Source organism: Lepidochelys kempii, chromosome 9 (assembly GCF_965140285.1).
Source record: "Lepidochelys kempii isolate rLepKem1 chromosome 9, rLepKem1.hap1, whole genome shotgun sequence".
In the NCBI taxonomy this organism is placed as follows: domain Eukaryota; kingdom Metazoa; phylum Chordata; order Testudines; family Cheloniidae; genus Lepidochelys; species Lepidochelys kempii.
In genome coordinates, this window is record NC_136388.1 from 16,293,238 (window position 1) to 16,314,747 (window position 21,510).

At 42.6% G+C, this 21,510-nt stretch overlaps 1 protein-coding gene across 14 annotated transcripts in view; it reads left to right on the forward strand.

The window, feature by feature from the left end:
- Positions 1–21,510, forward strand: part of TNIK (TRAF2 and NCK interacting kinase) — a 308,730-nt gene that overhangs the window by 186,599 nt on the left and 100,621 nt on the right. For all 14 annotated transcript variants that reach the window (XM_073359382.1, XM_073359394.1, XM_073359393.1 and 11 more), the window contains 3 exons: positions 10,466–10,576; positions 14,414–14,504; positions 16,009–16,139. In XM_073359382.1, coding sequence (XP_073215483.1) covers positions 10,466–10,576; positions 14,414–14,504; positions 16,009–16,139 — 333 coding nt within the window. The remainder of the gene's footprint in view (positions 1–10,465; positions 10,577–14,413; positions 14,505–16,008; positions 16,140–21,510) is intronic.

Here is a 21,510-nt window from a genome sequence, read left to right on the forward strand (position 1 = left end):
AAAGATCTATAGAAAAGAAAGAAAACAGTTAAACCATTTGTAGGGTAAGTTACTAAGGCTTTCATTTTAACAACATCCCTTTTTTCCTTTACCCTTTAGCTGTGGGGAGTCTTTAGAAGGAAAACCCCCCTGTCTGACCATCTCCTAGGTCAGGGGTGGGCAAACATTTTGGCCCGAGGGTCACATCGGGGTTGCGAAACGGTATGAAGGGCCAGGTAGGGAAGGCTATGCCTCCCCAAACAGCCTGCCCCGTCCATCCACCCTCTCCCACTTCCCGCCCCCTGACTGTCCCCCTCAGAACCCCCAACCCATCCAACCCGCCCTGCTCCTTGTCCCCTGACTGCCCCCTCCCAGGACTCCTGCCTCCTATCCAACTCCCCCGTCCCCTATCCAACTCCCCCGCCCCTTGACAGCCCCTCCCCCCCGGGACTCCCATGCCCTATCCAACCCCCCCAGTCCCCGTCCCCTGACCGCCCCATCCCAGAACCTCCACCCCATGCACCCACCCCCTGTCCTCTGACTGCCCCCCAGGACTCCTTGCCCCCCGCCCCCTTACCATGCCGCTCAGAGAGGCAGGACAGGCTTATTGGAAAGCCTGGGAGGTGGGCAGGCACAAGCCGCGCTGCCCAGCAGGAGCGGTGGGCCAGAGTGCTCCCTGCATGGCGGCATGGCTGCGGGGGAGGGGCCAGGGGCTAGTTTCCCAGCTGGGAGCTCAGGGCAGGACGGTCCCGCGGGCCGTAGTTTGCCCACCTCTGTCCTAGATGGTAGTAAAGATGGTAATAACTTCCCTTTTGGAAAAAGAGAAGTTAGTTGAGATGGGCTAAAGCTGTCAGTGTTGCTGCTGCTGTTAAAGTCCAGTCCCAATTCCTAGAAGACAAAACAAGATTGGCACACATGCAAAAGGGGAAAGAAAAGAACCGCAAAGATTTTAAAAATGCAGCTTCTGTTTCTGGTGTTGAATTTAACTTGCAACCTCACTGCTTTAAAAAAAACAACAGCAACCCACCACAGGCACAATACATGATCTTATCAGCTGCTTTGAGACCTGGCAAACATGTGCCAGCGTCTGGCTGTTCAGGGCATTGCTTCTGGCTGCTTATTTCTGGTCACAGGCTTTCAGCATGTTGCAAAATATGCAGTCTTGACTGGCTAAGCCAGACTCTTAAGAGACAGAAGGGAAAGGGAGAGAAATAGGAAAGAGAAGAAATAAGGCAGGAAAGGAAAAGGACGGTTGTGGGAGGCGGGAGACCAAGTCTCACATCCTAGGTGGTGTTCAGGATTTAGCTGGAGATGGTGGAGATGGAAATGTCTTTGGGGTCCCTTTTTCAGACCTGGTCTGATCAGGACATTTCTCAGGATTAGGAGTCCCAGGAGATGATGGGTATGGCAGCCATGATGGTGAAGCTCACTTCTTCTCCTTCTCTCATCAGTCAGTCAGTCAGTGTCACAGTAGTCAGCTTTTCTCCTCCACTGATTTTTTTTCTCTTCTTTTAAGGAGCCCAAAAGGGAGTGATGGACAGAATGACCCTTCCTCTCATTATTTTGTCCACCAATTAGATCTAATTTCCCACACCCCAATTTTGGTTCATTGATTTCCAGCCCCACACTGTTTTGTTTATCAGGCATGATCTTAACACGGTCCTTGATTCATGGCAGTAGGCCTTTTTGTTTGGACTAATTCAGTCTGTCTCTTTATTGCATCTTTTCCCATCAATATTTGTTGTTACAGGTTATTGTGACTTTTTTTGAACTTTCAGACACTGTTCCTACCTGAGCTCACAATTAGGGGAAAACTGTAGGCCCAATTATTGCAACACCTCCTACTCCACAGTGACCTACCATTTAGCACAGCCCTGGGCAGGGAGGGGCAGCATGCACACACCTTGTGAACAACAGAGCTCCACACAGAGAGACACATTCCCTGTACAGAAGAATGTGCAGTCTAAGAAGACAGAGGATGAGCATTGGAGCCACAAGCAAAGCGATCAGTGTGATGGTAGGCAGAAAGTTTGCTAGTGAACTTTTTATAAAGTTAAACCCATTGAATTCAACTCCACCCCCACATCATCCCTCCATCCTATCACCTATTTGACCCCAAACATCAATTCCCAGCCTTAATTCCAGTCTCCTTATGACCTCCCTCTGATCACTGGACTTCCTATCCCCACATAAATGAGTAGTTCACTCATCAGATAAATAAAGTAAATAGAGTAGAGGACAGTGAACAAATTGCTTGTAGGTGTCATGGTAGGCATCAAGAAAGATTAAATGAATAGAGGGTAGTGGCCTTTTATACCAGCTCAAAGAGAGCATTCCATGTATTGTGCATCACTGTTCAAGAAAGCATGGGGTCATTTGAGAGAGGCAGACCACTAAGATGTTGAAGTTGGCATCAGCGTCAGAGTGCTGGGCATGGGGAGGGGATGTAAGTGATGGATTTTTAGAGAGGGATAGAATTATGCAGGGGGTCATAAAGAAACTTGTACTTGATTGCAAAAGTGATCAACACAAAGAAGTCCTTCCTGAGCACATTGATGTTCCAGAGCTGTTTCTGGAAATATTATCAGAAGCTGTAGGGTTTCTTCTTAAGTTCAATATGTTACCCCATAGCTGTATGCTATGTGTTAATATGGGTGTTGCTTTGCTGGATGATTGTCATCTGTCCTTGTCATCTGCAGTGTATTGAAGTGATTAACCAACAAGATCTGCCATGCGTGTACAATTGTATAGGATTTTGCTGTGGCTTCTAGAATTGGATTTACACTGCATGCAGAGTAAGCTTCAGGCTGGTGACAGCTGAGGGCAGAGCAGTAGTAATGTAGCCATTCCCCCAGTGGGGAGAGGTACTTGCCTTTCTGGTGGGAGATGGATTGCTTCCATGGCAACCCTAAAAATGAGTGCGAAGGTAGATTTATAAGGCGGGGGGGGGGAGAAGAGGGGGAAATAAAAACATGCAGCCTTCAGAATACCTACCCTTGGCAAGTACCTCAGAGTCCCTGCTTCTATGCCCTGCCATGCAGTCCTCTGCCACAGCTGGGAGGGAGTGCACTCAGTCAGCCTTTCCTAAGATATAATGTCACTTACAGACAGATCAGCTGAGGGGTGGCTCTCCCAAGAATGATCCTAAATCAGGATAACTCCAACTGCAGCCAGGCTGTCAGTGAGCAGATGCTCCAGGTTCAGAGGTGGACGCATCAGGGGAATCCTGCAAAAAATAAAAAGGAAAGATTTTAAAATGTAACAATGAGACCTGGAACCATTTAATTTTTTCTTATATTTTTCAGCATTTAAAATCTATAAGGGCCAGTTTTACTCTTGGCACTATTGGTGTAAATCCAGGGGAACTCCCACTGCAGTTTAGATTTACATTTGTGTTCCTGAGAGTAGAATTTGGCCCATAGTGATGATCCAAATCCTGCTGTCATTTACATGCATGCAAACTCATCCACTCTTTTTTTGGGGGGGGAGCGGTGGGGGGGGTTGCACATATGTGTACCTAAGAGAACTGGTCTTGTTCTGCAAACCATGTTTGTGGATCGCAGATCGGTTGTGGGTACAGATTTTCTATCCATGCTGGGCTCTATCATTCTGTTCAGTGGACTCATTGAAGAATGTCTCTGCACAGCTGAAACCTTAACCAACTCAAATTAAATATTTAGAAGTTTGAGCTTTGCAGGAAAAGATTTAAGCTCACCTTTAATTCTGGTCAGTTCCTTCAAGGCCCACTTTAAGCGATAATCCATGTGACCTGAGAGCAAAATACAAAAGGAGTGTTTGGAAAGAGGCAGTTATAAGGAGACTAGCATTGAACAGGACTGGTTAATGGAGTCTGGCTGAGAGGATAGACAGTGTGTCATAAGCAAAACTTTCTGCTGCTTTGTCGCTAAGTAATCCTAAGCTATTTAATTTCCAGTTTTGTTCAAAGCTATTTCTGCAGGAGCTATGTATGTACTGTAACTCTCAATCCTGTGACTGTGTCCACTCATTTCTCTTCCACTCTTTGAAGTCCTGCTTAGTCCTGACTATACCTATTTTCAGGCTTCCTAAGTGGCATGAATTACTTGTCTGGCCTCGTGCTGTTAGAAGGTGCTAACAGAATGTAGCCAGGCAAATTATTTATTTATGAAAGTCTGCAAGGGTGTTTATATTGTCGGCCACTGCCTTCGAAGGAAGGAGACTGGTGTGTCAGTGGCATGCGTTTCTGTACCCCGCGGGCTAAAGCAACCAGACAGATGTGTTGTTGTGGTGCCGAAGCTTTAAAAGGAGCAGAGTCTGAGAACTGTAGGCAGTGCTCTTTAATTTGCAACCTGTTCTAGCTGGACTGCTAGTAGAGTCAATTAAAACCCACTTTTATCTATTCAGTTCAGCACGCTGAATGGGAACGTTCCTTTCTACTGAATATTTTAATCGATGCTTAATACAAAATCAATTGGTTTCTCATTTTCAGAAACAAGCAGCAGCTTTTCTGCTGAATTACCAGGTGAAGGTGATGGAATTTTTAATGCTGTGCTCTTGGCTCCAGGTGTTAATAACTGTGGTTGTCGTATAAAGAGTAATGATGTTTACGACAGTAAAGAAGGGGGTTTTTTGAAGGAGCTATGAAAGTGTAATGGTCCCTAAAAGGTTTATATTGGCTGTCCTGACACACTGACCTGCTCTCAGTCCCATTCTGTATCCAAGAACAGAGCTGAGCAGGGCCGGCTCTAGGCACCAGCAAATCAGAAGGGACAGCACTTCAGCTGTTCATGGGGCGGCGCTCCTTCCTCGGCGGCAGCTTCTTCATTTTTTCTTCTTTGGTGGCCGCTTTTTTTTTTTTGCTTCGCTGCTTGGGGCGGCAAAAAAGGTAGAGCCGGCCCTGGAACTGTGTATAGGTTTTGTGCCCCCCATATGCAAAGTAGCAAGCACAGGGCTTTATCCACCTTGCTCCCCACCTTTTGGCCAGTTCCGTCAACTCTCTCTACCCACAGCATGCACCTGGACAACTCAGGCTGTAGTAACACACCTTGCCTTCAGCCCTCACACACATAATCGCTACCAATTGTGTTTTGTGAGGCCTTCTGCAGCCTATCTACACAGAGAGGAAGCCAGGAAGTGGAGCTAATATCAGTGCAGCTTGGTCCTTGTTGGGCAGGGCAGTTAGGAGATTTACTCTCTGAGGTGGCCTGCAGGCATTAAAGTCTGAGGGGATCATTGGCAGGGAGCCTGGGACTATTTATTTATTTATTTGGCATATGCCATCCGGGCAAGCCAAGCCACAACTTTCTTATCAACAGTGTTGAAGGCATGAAGGCCTCCAGAAAGATAAGTCATTTTGCAGTCATCAACAATGTGTATCATGGTTTGTGGCTGCCCACATTGACATGGTGGACTGTGTCTAAAATGCCAAAGAATTTCTACAAAAAGAAAAGGAGTACTTGTGGCACCTTAGAGACTAACAATTTTATTTGAGCATAAGCTTTCGTGAGCTAAAGCTCACTTCATCAGATGCATGCAGTGGAAAATACAGTAGGGGGATTTTATATAGACAGAGAATATGAAACAATGGGTGTTACCATGCACACTGTAACAAGAGTGATCAGGTAAGGTGAGCTATTACCAGCAGGAGAGAAAAAAAAACCTTTTGTAGTGATAATCAATGTGGGCTATTTCCAGCAGTTGACAAGAACGTGTGAGGAACAGTAGCGGGGAGCACAAATTCCATGTCCGGTATGAAACCGGTTGAGAAGGCGCCATTGCCTTTGTGGTAAATCAAACCTGGGTTGACGTTGAATGGGGTCCGAGACAAGATAATGATTTGTCACTTTCTCTGTGCACCAGAATCTTGCCACATGTCCTCTACCATAAATCTCTCACCTAGTAAACTTATCCACAGTGGGCGCCGTGAGGGCAGACAGCCATGTGATGGATTAAACATGTCTTCAGTTAACAATAGATATGGCATATCATGCAATTTCGTCACAAGCTTTGTCTATGCTTTCCTCTCTGTGAATGCTAGCTGATCAAATTCAAGTCTGGGACTGAGCATTGGCTAGTAAGTTGGGAAGGGGGCTTTCAGTACCACTCGGTGTTAGCCTAGCTCTGCTGCCATGGAAGTCGATGGGCATTTTATCGTTGTCGCCAGTGGGAGCGAAGTAGGTACAACACTGAGCACTTTGGAAAATTCTGCCTTTGGTGTGTAGTGCAGTGCCCGGCGAAGAGCTGGGACTCATGTGACCATGAAGGTAACTTAGGCCAAAACCCACCAATGCCCAAGGGCAGGTCATTGTCATGTTTCTATTCAGAGCTCCTATGCCCTAGCTTCCTGGTGTGAACTGACTACCGAAGAGATTCCACTTCAGAATCCAGGGTTAAACATGGCGTGGATTGATTGAACAGTTGGGACTCAATCAGTTGCTCTTGAGGGCAAGGGTGTGGCAAGAAAGAACTTGGTGTTAGGGACAGGAAAATCACAGGAAGGGTAGGGAGTTGCTGCAGACAAATAGTTCTGGAGGGGCCCTCTCTTGAGTATTGAAGTTCCTATGGGAGGAGTCCAGATCGGTCTGCTGGATAATGGCTTCACGCACAAGTGTTAGTTATTTCTGAGCTCTGGACCTCAATTCAGAGCTAGCCGAATGTAATGCACAGTGGCGGAGGGGCCAGAGGGGGCCTGGGAAATGTTTTTGGAGGCCACTTCTATATCAAGAGAAAAATGATTCATTCGCAAGCTGTGATTCATGAAGCAATACGTTCAGAGAATGCAGGCCACAATGGAGTAACAGCTGCTGTGCTTTTACAAGCCTTGCTTGTAAAGATTGTTGCTCTAGTCGAACATAAAAGGGAAAATAAATACTAAATGAACTATATTAAAAATCCTTAATGATCAGCCATGGAAATTAAATTTCAGAATGTGATCTTACCTCCATTCCGTCCTGCTTATAATTTAATTAAGAGTAATAAAAATTTAGTCAGCATTTCGGGTTTAGTATCTTCCCCCACCCCTCAATATCTCCAGCATTTAACAAGCTTGGTAATGATACAAGCAGTTATTAGGCTAACCGCTCTATTAGTCTTGCATCTACAGGCAATATTACACAGATTAGAAGGCACACAATGCAAGTACATTTGAAGATCTCTGAGCACTGTACAAATATGAGGGAATGAATCCTGATAACTAATCCTGTCACCTACTATCAGGTTTATCACTATTTTATAGATGGGGAAGCTGAGCTTCAGGAAGCCTATTGAAAAGCTGGGAGTGGAACCCAGATCTCTTGATTCCCAGCACATTGCTTTAGCCACAAGACTATCCTTCCTTTTGTAGTGGGCAGTTAGTTAGAAAACAGGGCAGGGACCATGACTCCTGGACATGATCACCAGCTTTTTGCCACCAACTTGTATGGTGACCCCGAGCAAATCTCTTAACCATTCCAAACCTCTATTCTTGTATGTATAAAATGAAGGTATTGGCATTATGACGCAAATGTTGTGATACATAATGTCTGTAAATTGCTGTACATGTGCAAAACACTGTTATGGCTAGTCAGTGGAGGAGGTGAAGATAAAGCTCAATACAGCCTGTGGCCAACTTCACTGAATAATTTCTCACGGTAAAGCTATATTTTTGCAGTACTTTGTGAATTTAAAACACAAACAGGCAATTCAAAATGTTGTGGAAGAACAATTTTACTTCACATATTTTGTCCATCGCTATTTGTAGCAATTGCTTAGTTCTTTATCCCTTCAGTACAAAGCCTTCACAAGAAGTGCCATTCTTTGAGTCAGAGGTCCATTATCCTTCTACTGCAGGCTGAGATACATTGACAACGTTGTTCACTGGCTACTGCCCCTTCTCTTAAAGAATCAATGGCACAGCTTATTGGCAATGCCTCACAGTTAGCAACAAATGTTCATTGTTAAGCCCTGTTGGACCCTTGCCCAACTGGACCCGTGTGCTGCTGGTATTATCAGTATTGTAATAATATCTGCGGGTGCTGGATATTCTCTTACACATGTTATGGGGTTGTACATCTCTTAGTGTTTTTGAAAAGCTGAGTTGGGAATTAAACTCTCCTGGGACTCTCATCTTTTTTTATTTTTAGGATACTTCACAATTATTCAGGGGTTACATGAGGCAAGTGGCTACTTGATGTACTTCTTGCTACAAATTGAAATCAAGGACAGAAGTGTAGGACTGAGTGAGCTGGCAGGACTATAGAGATGATCACTCAAATTAATGGATAAAGTGGATACTTGTAATTATGTTTGGTCCTTCTTTTTAATATTTTGTGATTGCAATATATAGGGTAAAGGTCCCTTCATTTTCCACTGCTTTCTAGTTATGAGCAATATAAACATAGGTACAATGTGCATCGTCTGTCAGTCCTGAGGGAGAAGACAAATGAACAGTCATTCCCAACCATTTTTTTCCTGCCTGGGACTCGAAATTCGCCCTCAGTTTCTTGCCACAACTCACCGATCTGTTAGCCAGATGCAAAATTGTGGGTTTGGAGTCATGGTAGGGACTTGCAGATGGATTTATTTGGGAGGGAACTGGATCAACGTGCGGGGTGGGGTGTGGTTGAGGGGGATGTTCTGGGACGTGAGTGTGAGATGATGGCACGGTAGTGTTAGGAGTTGGGGGTCTGAATGGGGGTATAAGGAGTGTCTCTCTCACACACACATCAACTATCCTCAGCCTCCATGACAGCAGCATGCAATGTAATGAAACCCTTAAGTTTTATGTCCTGTATGTGTATATCAAATTTATTATATTTAGCTAATGACTTATCTAAATATTTTCTATAGTCCTCATGACTATAGTATCCTAAGTGCTTATTTCACCAGATACACATGCAAATATTACAATTCCCATGTACAGTATCAGTCAGTTACGAGGGAAAAGAGAAAGGGAAGAACTTCTTTTTTGCCAAGAGTTATATTATTCCATTTTATGGGGAGCAATTAGTAATCGATTATTTTGTTTTCTGGGTTGTGAAGCTGTCGACCAGGTAACACTGTTTGGTGTTTTGATCCTTGTTCTTATCATTTAGGAGGAGAAAGTTTTAATCTCTGTGGTTGCATTAATTACCTGCGCGATCACATGACTGATTTAGCCAATCATAAGTTCATTTCTTAAGTCCAATTTTGTTTCTTAGGAACATGCAAAGAGTTTATCAGCCTTCATCTGGAGCAGACCTGAGAAACAAATGATTCTAGAAGTTACCAAAACTAGATATGGAAAGGACGTACTAGGTCAAAATGGTCTTTCTTCCTGCTAGTACAGCATTGTTCCCAATGTTCTATTCAAGTATCTTATCTGAACTGAAGATTGTAACAGTGTTTGGTCTTTGTTTTATGACTGTGCCAATAGGATAGTACCTATAACTGAATCATCCAAGCAGTTGGGGGGAGTTAACCCTTTTATTGTCTTTTTTCCCCCTTTCTCTTTTCAGCTTTCAGTTTTTAGTAAAGTGATGTCAATTGGTTTGAAAACATGAAATATTGTCTAAGCCCCAAGTAATAAACCAAATTATTTTAGCAAAATTAAAATCATATATTTAAGAAGTGCAAACCAATCTACAGACTGGAAAATTTTCTTTTATGATCATTCATGTTATGTGGTGTGTGTATATATATACATATTGGGTACAGTCCTGCATTCTTTATGTGCACAAAATTTCCCTGAAAACAGTAGGAATTTGGTGGGTGCATGGATAGCAGGATCAGACCCATTGTGCTGGTCTTGTCTCTCTTATTTCATGACTGATCAGTTTTGGGCCTGGGCCTGAATAAGATCCTCAGGTTCATGCCCTCTGTTTGGATTTTTATATTTACTGTTAAAACAAATTAAACAGTGGAAGAGTGGATAAAATCCGTCCAGTCTGATTTGAAACAACTCTAGTGAACTACTCCCCTTGGCAGACTGTTCCACAGATTAACAAACTTTACCCATTAAGAGATGTTTTCTGATATGAAAGGAAGCAGAGAACAGCCCCACAGCAGAAAGGAGTGAAAACTTAAGTAGATCATTAGAAATGGAATTATAGGTAGAAAACTTCTCCCTGGTTTAATAATGTCTGCACACATTTATGGAAGATTTATCTTCAAGAGACTGATTCTGGGGCACCTGAATATAACATATTTGCATTGATATAGAACTAGGCCCTGTAGTGAGAATATAGAATATGTCACAGTGGGATTGGTGACATCAAGATTTCTAACTTTTTTCCCATTGTTTTTCAGTAATAAAGTTACTCCAATTTCTTGTTCTGATGCCTCTTGAAGGAAAACAGGCTTCTCAAGCAATGCAAAAAATTCTTTTTAAACAAATAAACTCAACTCAAAATTATTCAGTGATCACTTTCTGTTGCAGTGAAATTGCATCATAAATACATTGCCAACTGCAATGTACTACATTTGGTTATTGCAACCCAGAGGATGCTTTCAAGTTTAATTACAATCATTGTTCTTTTGTTTCCTTTGCCAGCTGGTGATGGAGTTCTGTGGTGCTGGCTCTGTCACCGATCTGATCAAGAACACAAAAGGGAACACTTTGAAGGAGGAGTGGATTGCGTACATCTGCAGGGAGATTTTACGGGTATGTGTCCAAAGTGAGCTACTGTAGTTCTAAATGTCATTCACCAAATGCAGTGTTTGAAGATTGGCTTTTTACACTTAGAAAAGAGGGAAAGCTTGTGAGATGGCACTTTAGGCTGTGTGGCCAATGTGCTGGCATAAGCTAATGCTTCTTAGTTGCCTGTAGGTCTGAATGATTCATGTGCTTGTCTGATGCATAATAAATACCTGCCAGTTAATGCATCCTAGCTCTGTTAGTTTCTTGACTTTTAACTCTGTTTTTCCTTCAACAAAAATGTAATTCCCTTTAATAATAAATCAGTACAAAAATTTATTTAAGACAGAATTCCATTTTCAATTAACAGAAAGGGAAGTCCTAATACAGTCTGCAGAAGGAATCTGTGTTTTAAAAAGACACATTCAAATGATTCAAATGGCACATTTTTATTTTTCCCTTTGCCTGGTGTCACTGGCTTGAGTGAGGATGTTGGAACTTTTCTACCCCTGAGATGAGGGTTGGATTGGAACGGCTTACACTGGCAAGTGCCAGTGTTCCGTAGCCGTGCATTTGTGTGCCTTCTGTAAATGATGCACTTCCATAGTGATGCCCATGTCATTCAGGTAGGCAGTCTACATGATCATAATAGGATGACCTTAAAAATCTATGAATGTAAGGAATAAGTTTTGTTTTTAAGTCCATCGTCTACATAGTGTGGGAACTCCGTACAGAATAGATTCCAAGAAACAACCACCATCTGAACGAGTGCCCAAAAAATGAGGAAGGAAGTGAGTGCTCAAACATGCACATGGAAGGATATAAAATGTTCATGAAGTCCCCGTTGCTGTCCAGTGGTGACTAAGCATTTGTTTATTTACAATACATGCCACCATCCGCACCATCCCCCACGATTTGATGAGCAAAATAACAAGCACTGTAGCTAATCAGCTGCTGTAGCGACATTTCCTTCAGCCTCGGGAAACCACAGTTACACAGGCTTAGTTTAAATTTATGAACTGGTAAGCCTGCTTTGCAAAATAGCCCTACCAGTGAGTCAGAACCTAACCACTGGGTCATGATGTAGAGTCACCATCAAGTGTCAAGCCTCAACATTTGGCTGTGTTTGGCTATGTAGTTGCAGTGTTCCAAAGGCACACCTTTGGAATGTCCCCTTGAATCGGTGCATAATGTCACCTGTACCTTGGCTCCAGCACCTCTTGTGGGTCGTCTGCTTCTCACTGGGTCTTCCATGGCTCGGCCCTCCAACCAAGTCACATAAAGTTCAAACCCCTTCTGGGGTAACTGAAAGGTCCAAATATCTGAATAATTCTTCTGTCCCCTTGGGGTACTGAAGTCTTCTACTTCCACTTACAAACCCTGTCTCAAGGCTCTCTCCCACAGGAGCCTACTCTGTTCCCTGTGGGTCTCTTCCACCCATTGTAGGCCCTAACTCAGCCCCCCCCCCCCCGCACCAGCTTCCAGGAGCCTTCACTGCTCCCTGTGGGATTATCTCCATAGGAGAGTCTTGCCTCCTTTTCAATCCCTGAGGCCTACCCCAGGCTCTTCCCAGAAAGAAGGAGGAAACGTCCTGTCTCCTCTTCTCCCCTCAACTGAGCTCAGTGCTGTTTAAGTAGTCCTCTGCCGGTGGCATCAGTCTCATTACACCCAGCTGGGATCACTAATTGTCCCTACATAAACAGATCGGGGTAAGGCTGAGAGGTAACTGCGAGGTCATGGGCCAGGCAGAGCCCAGCTTGCCTTGAAAAGCCAGCCAGCCTGTGAAAGCGGTCTGCTCTTTCTATAGAGGAGAGGAGAGTCATTGCATGACCTATGACTCAAAGGGTTTGTGGAGGGTGGGAAGAACCTGAGCCAGAAAAGGGATTTTTCTCCATCCTTGTTGTATATACGCTTAAGAAGGCAAGAAGGAACCATTGGGACACTTCTAGTTCTTTGTCTCTCCTCTCTCCCAATCAGAAGCACTTCCGAAAGGAATGGTAACTGTGCCAGATTTTTCTTTCTTTCTTTGTATTGCGGTAGTGACACTGAGCTAGATGCTGTACAAATACAGAACAAAGAGATTGTCACTGCCCCAAAGAGCGTACAATCTAAGTAACTGCTTACAGTATCCCCTTTCTTCTTTCAGGATCCTCCTATCCTTCATTCAGAAAACAGGTTTCCCTTTAGTTTTGAAAAAAACACCATGGTGGCGATAGTGCTTTTCATCCCATCTTTAAATAAATCCGTGGGTTTAAAGTGGAGGTGGGCGGAAGGTTCAAAACCCAGATCTAGTTTTACAAACCACAGAAGAGTCTGAGAGATGACATTCTCAAGTGTTTAACATTGTTACTCTTTTGTGCTTTGTAACACAATTCAAGACATATAATACAAAGAAAAGCTGGCTTGTTACATATTTATGCACCATACAGCAAAGGAAACTTTGGTCCATATACAATATATTTGTATTTAAAATCTTCCAGGTATATTTTTAAAGATACAAGTATACATCTATGTGGCTAGTGAAAAATCAACATAGTGTCTTGTTAGACAAATTTTCTAGCTTGCCCAAGGTGGCAGTCATTCTTCTGTTAGGGAATACCACTAATAGTAGTCCTTATAGTTCTTTTGTTAATGGGCGATTAAAATAATTCCAGGCCTATAGAAGTAAATTATTCATAGGACATTTAGATGCATTTCAAATTAATTCATTCCGATCACTGATAGTAAAGGGGTGGCATGTAGAAGTATATGATCATATACTGAAAATGTGATATAACATTGCGAATCATTAATGGTGCTTATCTTGTCACTGTAATCAATGGGAACTCATAAATATTATTTAAGATTGAAGGTTTGATGTGATTTTATATCACCTAGGGCTTGAGCCTACATAGCTGAATGGAAGCTTTGCCATTTCCTTGGATGCACGCAGGATCAAACAGCTAGAGTCTAAAACTGTAATAATTCAGTTAAGAACTGGAATGCAAGAAGGCTTCCAGATCTCTGTAGAAATTGTTCTCTGTAGTAGTCCCAAAGTAACAAGCATAAAATGACTAATAACTGCCAGCAGTGATAGTGGAAATTATTTTCTTTTTAAAAAATGAATATTTAATATGAAATGAAAACCAATACGAAATTAGTTTTTAAAGTAATCCATATTGTACCAGACTAGCAATATAGGTGGCTATTACTTGTAAACCCTGAAATGGTAAACACATGAAATAAAAATGCAGGTTGCATGAAGAAATTAATGAACTAATAAAAAGGCACAATGGGAAACTAGTTTACCTCTAGCCTTCAAGAGAGACTTTTAATTTGAGCTATGTCTCTATTAGGGGTATATGCAACTTCTAGTGTTTGTATTTTTAATCGAGGTTTTTAATGCATATGAATACTATTTATTGGGCCAATATAACATGAGATCTGGTATTTTAGTTCCTGGTTGATAGAAATACAGAGAGAGGACCACATTTTCTCTTTCAGCTACTCAAATGGCTCCCTAAGGCAAAAAGCACATGAAAAAACATTACTATAGATACTAAGGTATTCAGGTTAATATTGGTTTCTGAAGTAACTGAATGCTCAGTCCTAAATCCTTATCGAATTTACAGTTCTTTTCACTCACCATATAAAGCACTGACTTCCATGATTACAGTTAAGTGGGTGTTTCTACTCATGCTTTCCCAATGTGAAATGTAGGACATTTTGTACACATGACAAAGTGTTTTGAGGTGACTTAATTCCAACAAAAATCTCCCATTTTTGGTGGATAATTAGTGTGCTGGTGGCAAGAGGGAAATGGTATAAAATAATGTTCTTTGAATTTGGTTTCTACTGACCTTGCTTATCCACTGAATTTTCTAGGGTTTGAGTCATCTACACCAGCATAAAGTAATTCATCGAGACATCAAGGGACAGAATGTATTGCTGACAGAAAATGCAGAAGTTAAACTGGGTAAGAATGGCATAGAACTTGTGGCAAATGTAAGGAAAGTGTGGGATGAGGTTGGCTGGGAAGATGGAATGAAACTGGTAGAGAGTAAGTAACTGACTTGCCTTCTTTGGGAATGGGGACAGATCAGGTATCTTCTGTGCTTATTGTTTTGTGCTGGACTCATTCAAATGAACTTGGATTTGACTAAATACCATGCACTAAATTATCATCAGATGATAGCAGGCATCCAAATGTAGAAAAATTCACATGCACTGACATCTGCTCGGTTCCACCATCACATTTGGCCCTGTCAGTTGGGTAGTTGTGAACCTGAATGGGGTTTTACACATTCATGATCATCTTTGCATATTGACCCAATCTCGGCATGTTGAAAATTTGTTAGTGTATATTTCTACCCTGACCCTGTTAGATGCCCTTGAGATTTAAACAGAAGATTCCATCTCAATCGCATGTTGGTGCACTGAACAATCAAAATCACAGTCTTATACCCTAATCATTGCACTGTGGTGGTCTTGTTGGTGCTGTGAGCAATAAACTTGAGAGAACCTCAGTCAGAGGAATTATTCTGCACTCCATTTCCAGTGTCACGGGTAACATCACCACCCTCCCATGCCCCAAAACACATCAGTGAAGAGGAAAATATAGGAGACAGTATCCAATTAGTTCACAGAGAGCTTGAGGCTCAGCTGTCCAGCACCAGCACGTTAAAGCTGCACAAGGGCAGCTTAAACTTAAGGTACCTCAGGGATCTTACACAAGTGGAGAATTGGGTAGCAAGTCTCATTCAGTCATGTCATTTCCCTCCCTTTATACAACGAAGGGTGGTTCCAGCTCAGGACACTGTACAGCTGGCTCATCCAGCTTTACACTGGTGGAGGTTCCTTCTCCAAGGGGAAATTCTCTAGTCATTTTAAGTTACTTGGTACAAAGTGAACTTGGTGAACCAGAGAATCCAGCCCAGAATATTTTACCATGGATTAGAAAGATATCACTTGTTGCTTTAGTTTACAGCTCCACACTTAACATTTCCCTATGATCCTTTGTCCTTTAGCTCCTTATGCCTATTGTATTTATGCCATTTCCAGGAAGAGTGTTTCCAGAAAATGGAGCTTTTAAAAACGTATGGCTTTCCTTGACACACATGGAATAGGACAGAACAAAGGCTCTGGTTTGTTTCCGTTCCCAACCTTCTTCTCCATTAGTAAGTGGAGTCATGATCTCTTCTTACTAAACTCTAGTAATGAGGAGCCTGTGCATTTTTCCCAACAATACAGAGAGATCAGATGGCCAAACCCATCCCTGCTAGGACTCCATTGAACTCAGGGGAGTTCAGTCAGGGGTGACTTTGGCCCAATACATACTTTTTCTGAAGACCGAAAATAGTCAGTCTGTATGAACTTAACATGACTTTATTATTTTCCATCTTCATATGTTCCAGCTGAAAAATATCATTCAGTTTTTTCTCTGCCTTACTTATGCTCGTATGGTATTTTTTTATACACAGTGGATTTCGGTGTCAGCGCTCAGCTTGACAGAACAGTGGGTAGAAGAAATACCTTCATTGGAACTCCTTATTGGATGGCTCCTGAAGTCATTGCCTGTGATGAAAATCCTGATGCCACTTATGACTTCAAGGTACCCAATCAAGCATCTTCATGTTTATTTACATGTTGCTACAAATGTAATATTCATGAGGTCTAAAAAATATTCATTAAGGTGTCTGAATTAGTCACGGTATTAAAATGAGCAAAGAGACTCAGAGAGACTATATCGCAGGTTAGACTTTTTTAATCGCCATTGTCACTGTTTGAATTTACAATTCTGATCATAAACATATGAAGAGGGCACTTGATCTGATCTTAAATGTTATGTCCCAGTCATAAACATTATTAATATTCAGGATTTTGGCAAAGGATTTGGCAGCTTTTAAAATTTGTAAGTACACAATGAAGTGCAGAAAAGTTCTCTCCTGCATTACAGCAGTCAGATTCCAAGATGTCAGTCTGTTATTAATGTGAATCCTTGTTGTGCTGTTCAAGCATTAAAGATTACTGCAAAAGGTCTTTCTCAATGCTGAATGAGGTATTACGGGCATCCTTTGAACTGTTGTGTTGTGCTGTTCAGCGTAGTGTATTTAAATATTATTCTGTCAAGAGAAGAAGAAGCTGAAATAATAACTTCAAGTCTGCATGTCTGGCTGGCATTCACACAGAGGTCTTATGGTTGTTGCATGTTCAGAAATTTGTGGGACAGTCCCAGTTATCACTGATCTGTGTTATGTCCTGCTCGGCATTCCAATTTTATTTGTGGCCTGATGACATCATGTAACATCATGTAAGTGCCTATGACATTGTCATGGGGATGCAATGTTGCCATTGCCCAAGATCATGCCTCAAGTTAATGGCAGAAGCAGGAATAGAAGCCAGGGATCATGACTCCCAGTTCAAACTAGAAATAGATGGAAGGTCAAATTGGGACTCCTGTACTCGACTTGCCTACAGTAGGACTAACTTAGGCCCAAGTCTCCAAAAGTGTCCGCTAATTCTGGGTGTCTCATTTTTGAATATCTAGCTTGGGGTGGTCAGGACCTGATTTTCAGAAGTGCTGGTCATCTAGAGCTCCAGTACATGTTCATCCCCTTTGAAAACCAGCCCCTTTGTGGCTCAAGCTAGGTTTCCAAAATGAATAAGCAATTTTGAAAAAATAAGTTTAAAGCTTGCTGTGCATTTGCCCATTCCACATCCTATGAGGGCAATGTGAGAAATCATGTTTGGAAAGCGCTGTTAAACCCGCTGAGGCAAGGACTTATAGAAGGCTAGCCACATATTAGTGATATGACTTTCCCATGTGACGATGCAAACATTCCACCATTGTGACACAGCATCACAGCTTTGATCGACGATTACTTTTCCCACAGGGCAAATAAAATATGTATGATGGAGAGCCCAAACATGTCCCCAAAAATCTTGTACATTTCTTCTATTAAAATATGTCAGTCATCAACCTAACAGATTGTTTCCTTGAGAGCAGCTGTCCAGCTTCAGACTTCATCCTGAGGGTTATTTAAATTGGTAATGATATGCACATGTGCAAATAGTTAATTCTCTTTGGTTAACCACTACAACATGCATTTGTTGGAGAGCTGGAGAGTCTGTTTTATAGTAGAGATCATTTAGGGAACTTTTTTTATGTGTAACACACACTAGCTACTATATTGTGTATCTCTGCCGCAAGCATTTTAGTTCAGATTACAAAACTTTATGGGCAGTTGTAATGTTTCTTTAGTTAGTACATATACTGTCTGCCAACTGGTTGACAAATACCTAAGCAGATTTAACCAATTAGCGGACACCCCAATCCTCTAGTTGGTCTTCCTTTATGTGTATGTACATACAGTCTGCACAATACTGTTCCTGGGACACAAACTCAAATCTTCGTGGTTCATAGGCCATAGCTCAACTGAAGAAACCAAGAAGAAGCATCCTTTTACTAACGCTAAGGAGAAGTAGTGAGTTTGCCCCAGCTGGGTCACTCTTTACACATCTCACACTAAGGAACTGGCTTTCCAGGGAGTGACCACTGAACGGCATGGATTTGGTTTCATAGATGTTGGCTCAGGGAAATGTAAATTATACTTCCCTGTGCCCCCCCGAGGATATTCACTCCACAAGAGGGCAGGTGGTGCTGTCACCACCCTCCCCCAGGCATTTCCCCTCTGGGGGAATCAGGTTTGCCCTTTGGCCAGCACTTCAAAGGAGTGGCCCAAAAAGAGACTGCAGGGGGGATTTGCTGAATTGGCATTTCCCCTGGCTTCACTGGCAGGGCTCTTTCCAGCAAGCCGAGCTCCTCCCTTGCAAATCCCCACCCAAGAAGACATTCTGGCTCAGGTACCCTGTGGGTTTCCATCTGCTGAATATATGCTCTTAGGCTAGTAAGTTTGTGGTTCACCTGTATGCCTGATTCTTCCTTTTGAGATGCTCTCTGCTCTCTTGCTTGCTAGCACTAGATAGATTCCTTGTTAAGTTGCATATTCTAAATACAGTATGGAGAGGTTTACAGCCTAAAAAGGAGTCAGTCACTGGAAAGAGCACTTGAAATTCCTTGATATTATTAAAAATCCTGGCTTTATATCTTTATAGCCAACATTTCTTTCCTCAGAAATCCCTGGTGTTTTCCTCCTTCCAAAATAGCTAGGATACTTGATATGCAGCGAGCAGGAACTGGGATCAGAATTCTCCTATTGTCCTCGAGGATCAAATATTCTTAGCAGACTAGATGGTTTTGTCTCTGAAGCTGGCATTGGCTGTTTGTGGATATAAAACAAAAGGCTGATTGCTGCCAACACTCCAAACTGCGGGGTGTTTTCAGAGCTTGTAGTCTGGTGGCCACTGGGTCTGGCTCCCGTCTTAGGTTCACCTCACTACAGCTGAGGCTCTAGCTTTGAAGTGGAGAGAAAAATGCAAATGACAATTTTTTAAAAGGTTGCAAATTGGATCCTACAGATCCCAAATCAGTATAAAGCCAATCGCTTGAGATAACAAATATAAAAGACTGGAATTAGTGGGTAAAAAAAAGGAACTCCACAGACTTAACCCTTTGGGGACAGAAAACTGCTTCCGATCTCGCTGTTTTCTTAGGCAAGGAGAACTTGACTGTGTAATATACAGGATACAACAAATACCTCATAAAAATAAACCACATCACAAAAGGTAAATACAGAACCCACATTGTTGAGGTTTGTTTTTTTCCTAGAGGTTTCTTCTTTTTTGTTGACAGAAATCTTGTCAATATGCTTAGAATCAAAGGAAACGGAGATTGCTTCCTTAACTAAAATGAGATTATTGCAAATGTATTAGTGTGCTTTCTCTTTGCCAGGTGGACTGCAAAGCTTTTCCAATTTTTAAAAAAAACTTTACAAAATCCAAATCCAGTATAAAATGTGTGTTTCCTGCTGTTTTTTTCCTTCCCTTTCAGACCCACAGAGGTCTTTCTGTATCCGTTTCTGTATCTAGTTAAAATCACTTGGCATATTGTTTATAATCTTGGGCACCTGAATACCAGGAGGCTACTGAGAAATTGGAAGGAGTTCAGATAAGAGCAGTAATGATGATGAAGGGATTGTAAGAATTGACCCATGTGGAAAGACTGAGATCGTCAATATGCACTGTATAGCTTGAGTGAACAACAACAAAGGAGGACGTGATGGTCCACAAGAGATTGAAAGGTGTAAATGTCAACAGTGGAGAGGAAGTTTTTAGGGAAGTATAGGGAATTGCAGTTAGGACAACTGGGATGAAATTCCATAAGGGGAAAATATAGGCTGAACAGCAGGAGAAATGTCTTGCCTCTGAAAATTATTAGACTTCAGAATAGTCTCCCAAGGGAGGTGGCAGTGACCTGTCAACTGTGAATCTGAAACTAGGCTGGGCAAAGCTCTAAGAATATCTCAGCATGTCTAGTGGTTGGAGCCCACGAGTAGGAGCCAGGACCCCTTACATTCTAACCCTGGGCTTCCTTCTAACTCTTGTTAGATCAGTAGTTTAAATTCTCTTGCGCTAAATTCAAGAGAATCATAGAATATCAGGGTTGGAAGGGACCTCAGGAGGTCATCTAGTCCAACCCCCTGCTCAAAGCAGGACCAATCCCCAATTTTTGCCCCAGATCCCTAAATGGCCCCCTCAAGGATTGAACTCACAACCCTGGGTTTAGCAGGCCAATGCTCAAACCACTGAGCTAGTCAGCCCACAGCCCGACCCCATTCTACCTCTTTCCCCCTGCCCCCCCCCATTCCTTTCTGCCCTCCCTCGCACTGCGGCCTCAAGACTGGAGAATCTCTGTGCCCCCGCCGTGGCTTCATGGCTGTGTCAAGGAGCAAGAGCTCCTCCCACCCTGAGGCCATGGCAGAGGGAGATTTTTTCAGAGGTGCCAAATTGGCCGGGGTCCCTGGTCACAGGCCCCATGGGCCCATGCAGTAATCCACCACTGATCCCAAAGACAGTTGGGATAACTGACTTCATATCAATGAAGACCAGAAATCATTTTAGTGGACTGCAGTATAGAACCGGATATGCTGAAGGGCACCAGAAGGCAAAGCTGTTGCCAGTGGACCCCTGCTGGAGTAGATGGCTGTACCTGAAAGATTGGTCTTTTCCCCTGCTCTGCAGTGGAGTATATCATCTATAGGAGAGCTCCTCGGGTTTGCTTTAGCTGAGTCCCTTTATGGTGCCAGCTGGCTGCCCACCAACCTCAGCGATGTGTCTGAGGCTATACTTCAAACGAAGGCACTGAAATTAGTCTGTGTTCTGTTTTAATGTATTCGGTACTCGGTTATTAATCATTATACAGCTCTACCTACACAGTGTCTGGAGTAATGAATTACTTAACTTCTGCCAAAAGTAAGTTGTAGCATGGCCACTAAGGAAACTTATCACTTTCTCTCTCTCTCTCATGCATATACATTAATTCTTTCCTGTGTCCTGGTAATTGAAGCATTTTCTCCAGTATACAAGAACTGAAATGTCTTTGAGATTCATTCATGGATCTAAAAGCTTAAATCCAGCACATCAATGACTTCTAGATGCTCTCTAGCACAGGCAGTTGAACACCACTTACAAATGCTTCCTGGTGACTAGCCTGGAATATAAATGTTGTCATTTGAAAATGCAGTGATCCCAGGAGAAGGGATAGGAGAGTTATATCAAGTGAGTTTTCCAAGAAGAAGCTCCCCATTTGCTCTAGGTGTTAGGGAGATCAGTTGCTGAATTCGCCTGCAGAAGGTTGCTGAATTTGCCCTGTGGGCTGCAGAACGTTTCGGAACAGAGTACAAGGAAGCGTATCTGTTTGTTTCTCCTCCCACTGGAGAAACATAGCTCTCCTGTCTCCCGTTTAATCAACAAACCCTAGCTTAGTCCCCTCTTTCTTCTGAATTATCTCAAGACGCTTTATATTTTTAAGCAATCCTAAGCAGCCTGTCCATGGGCACTGCATCAAATCCATTTATAGATAA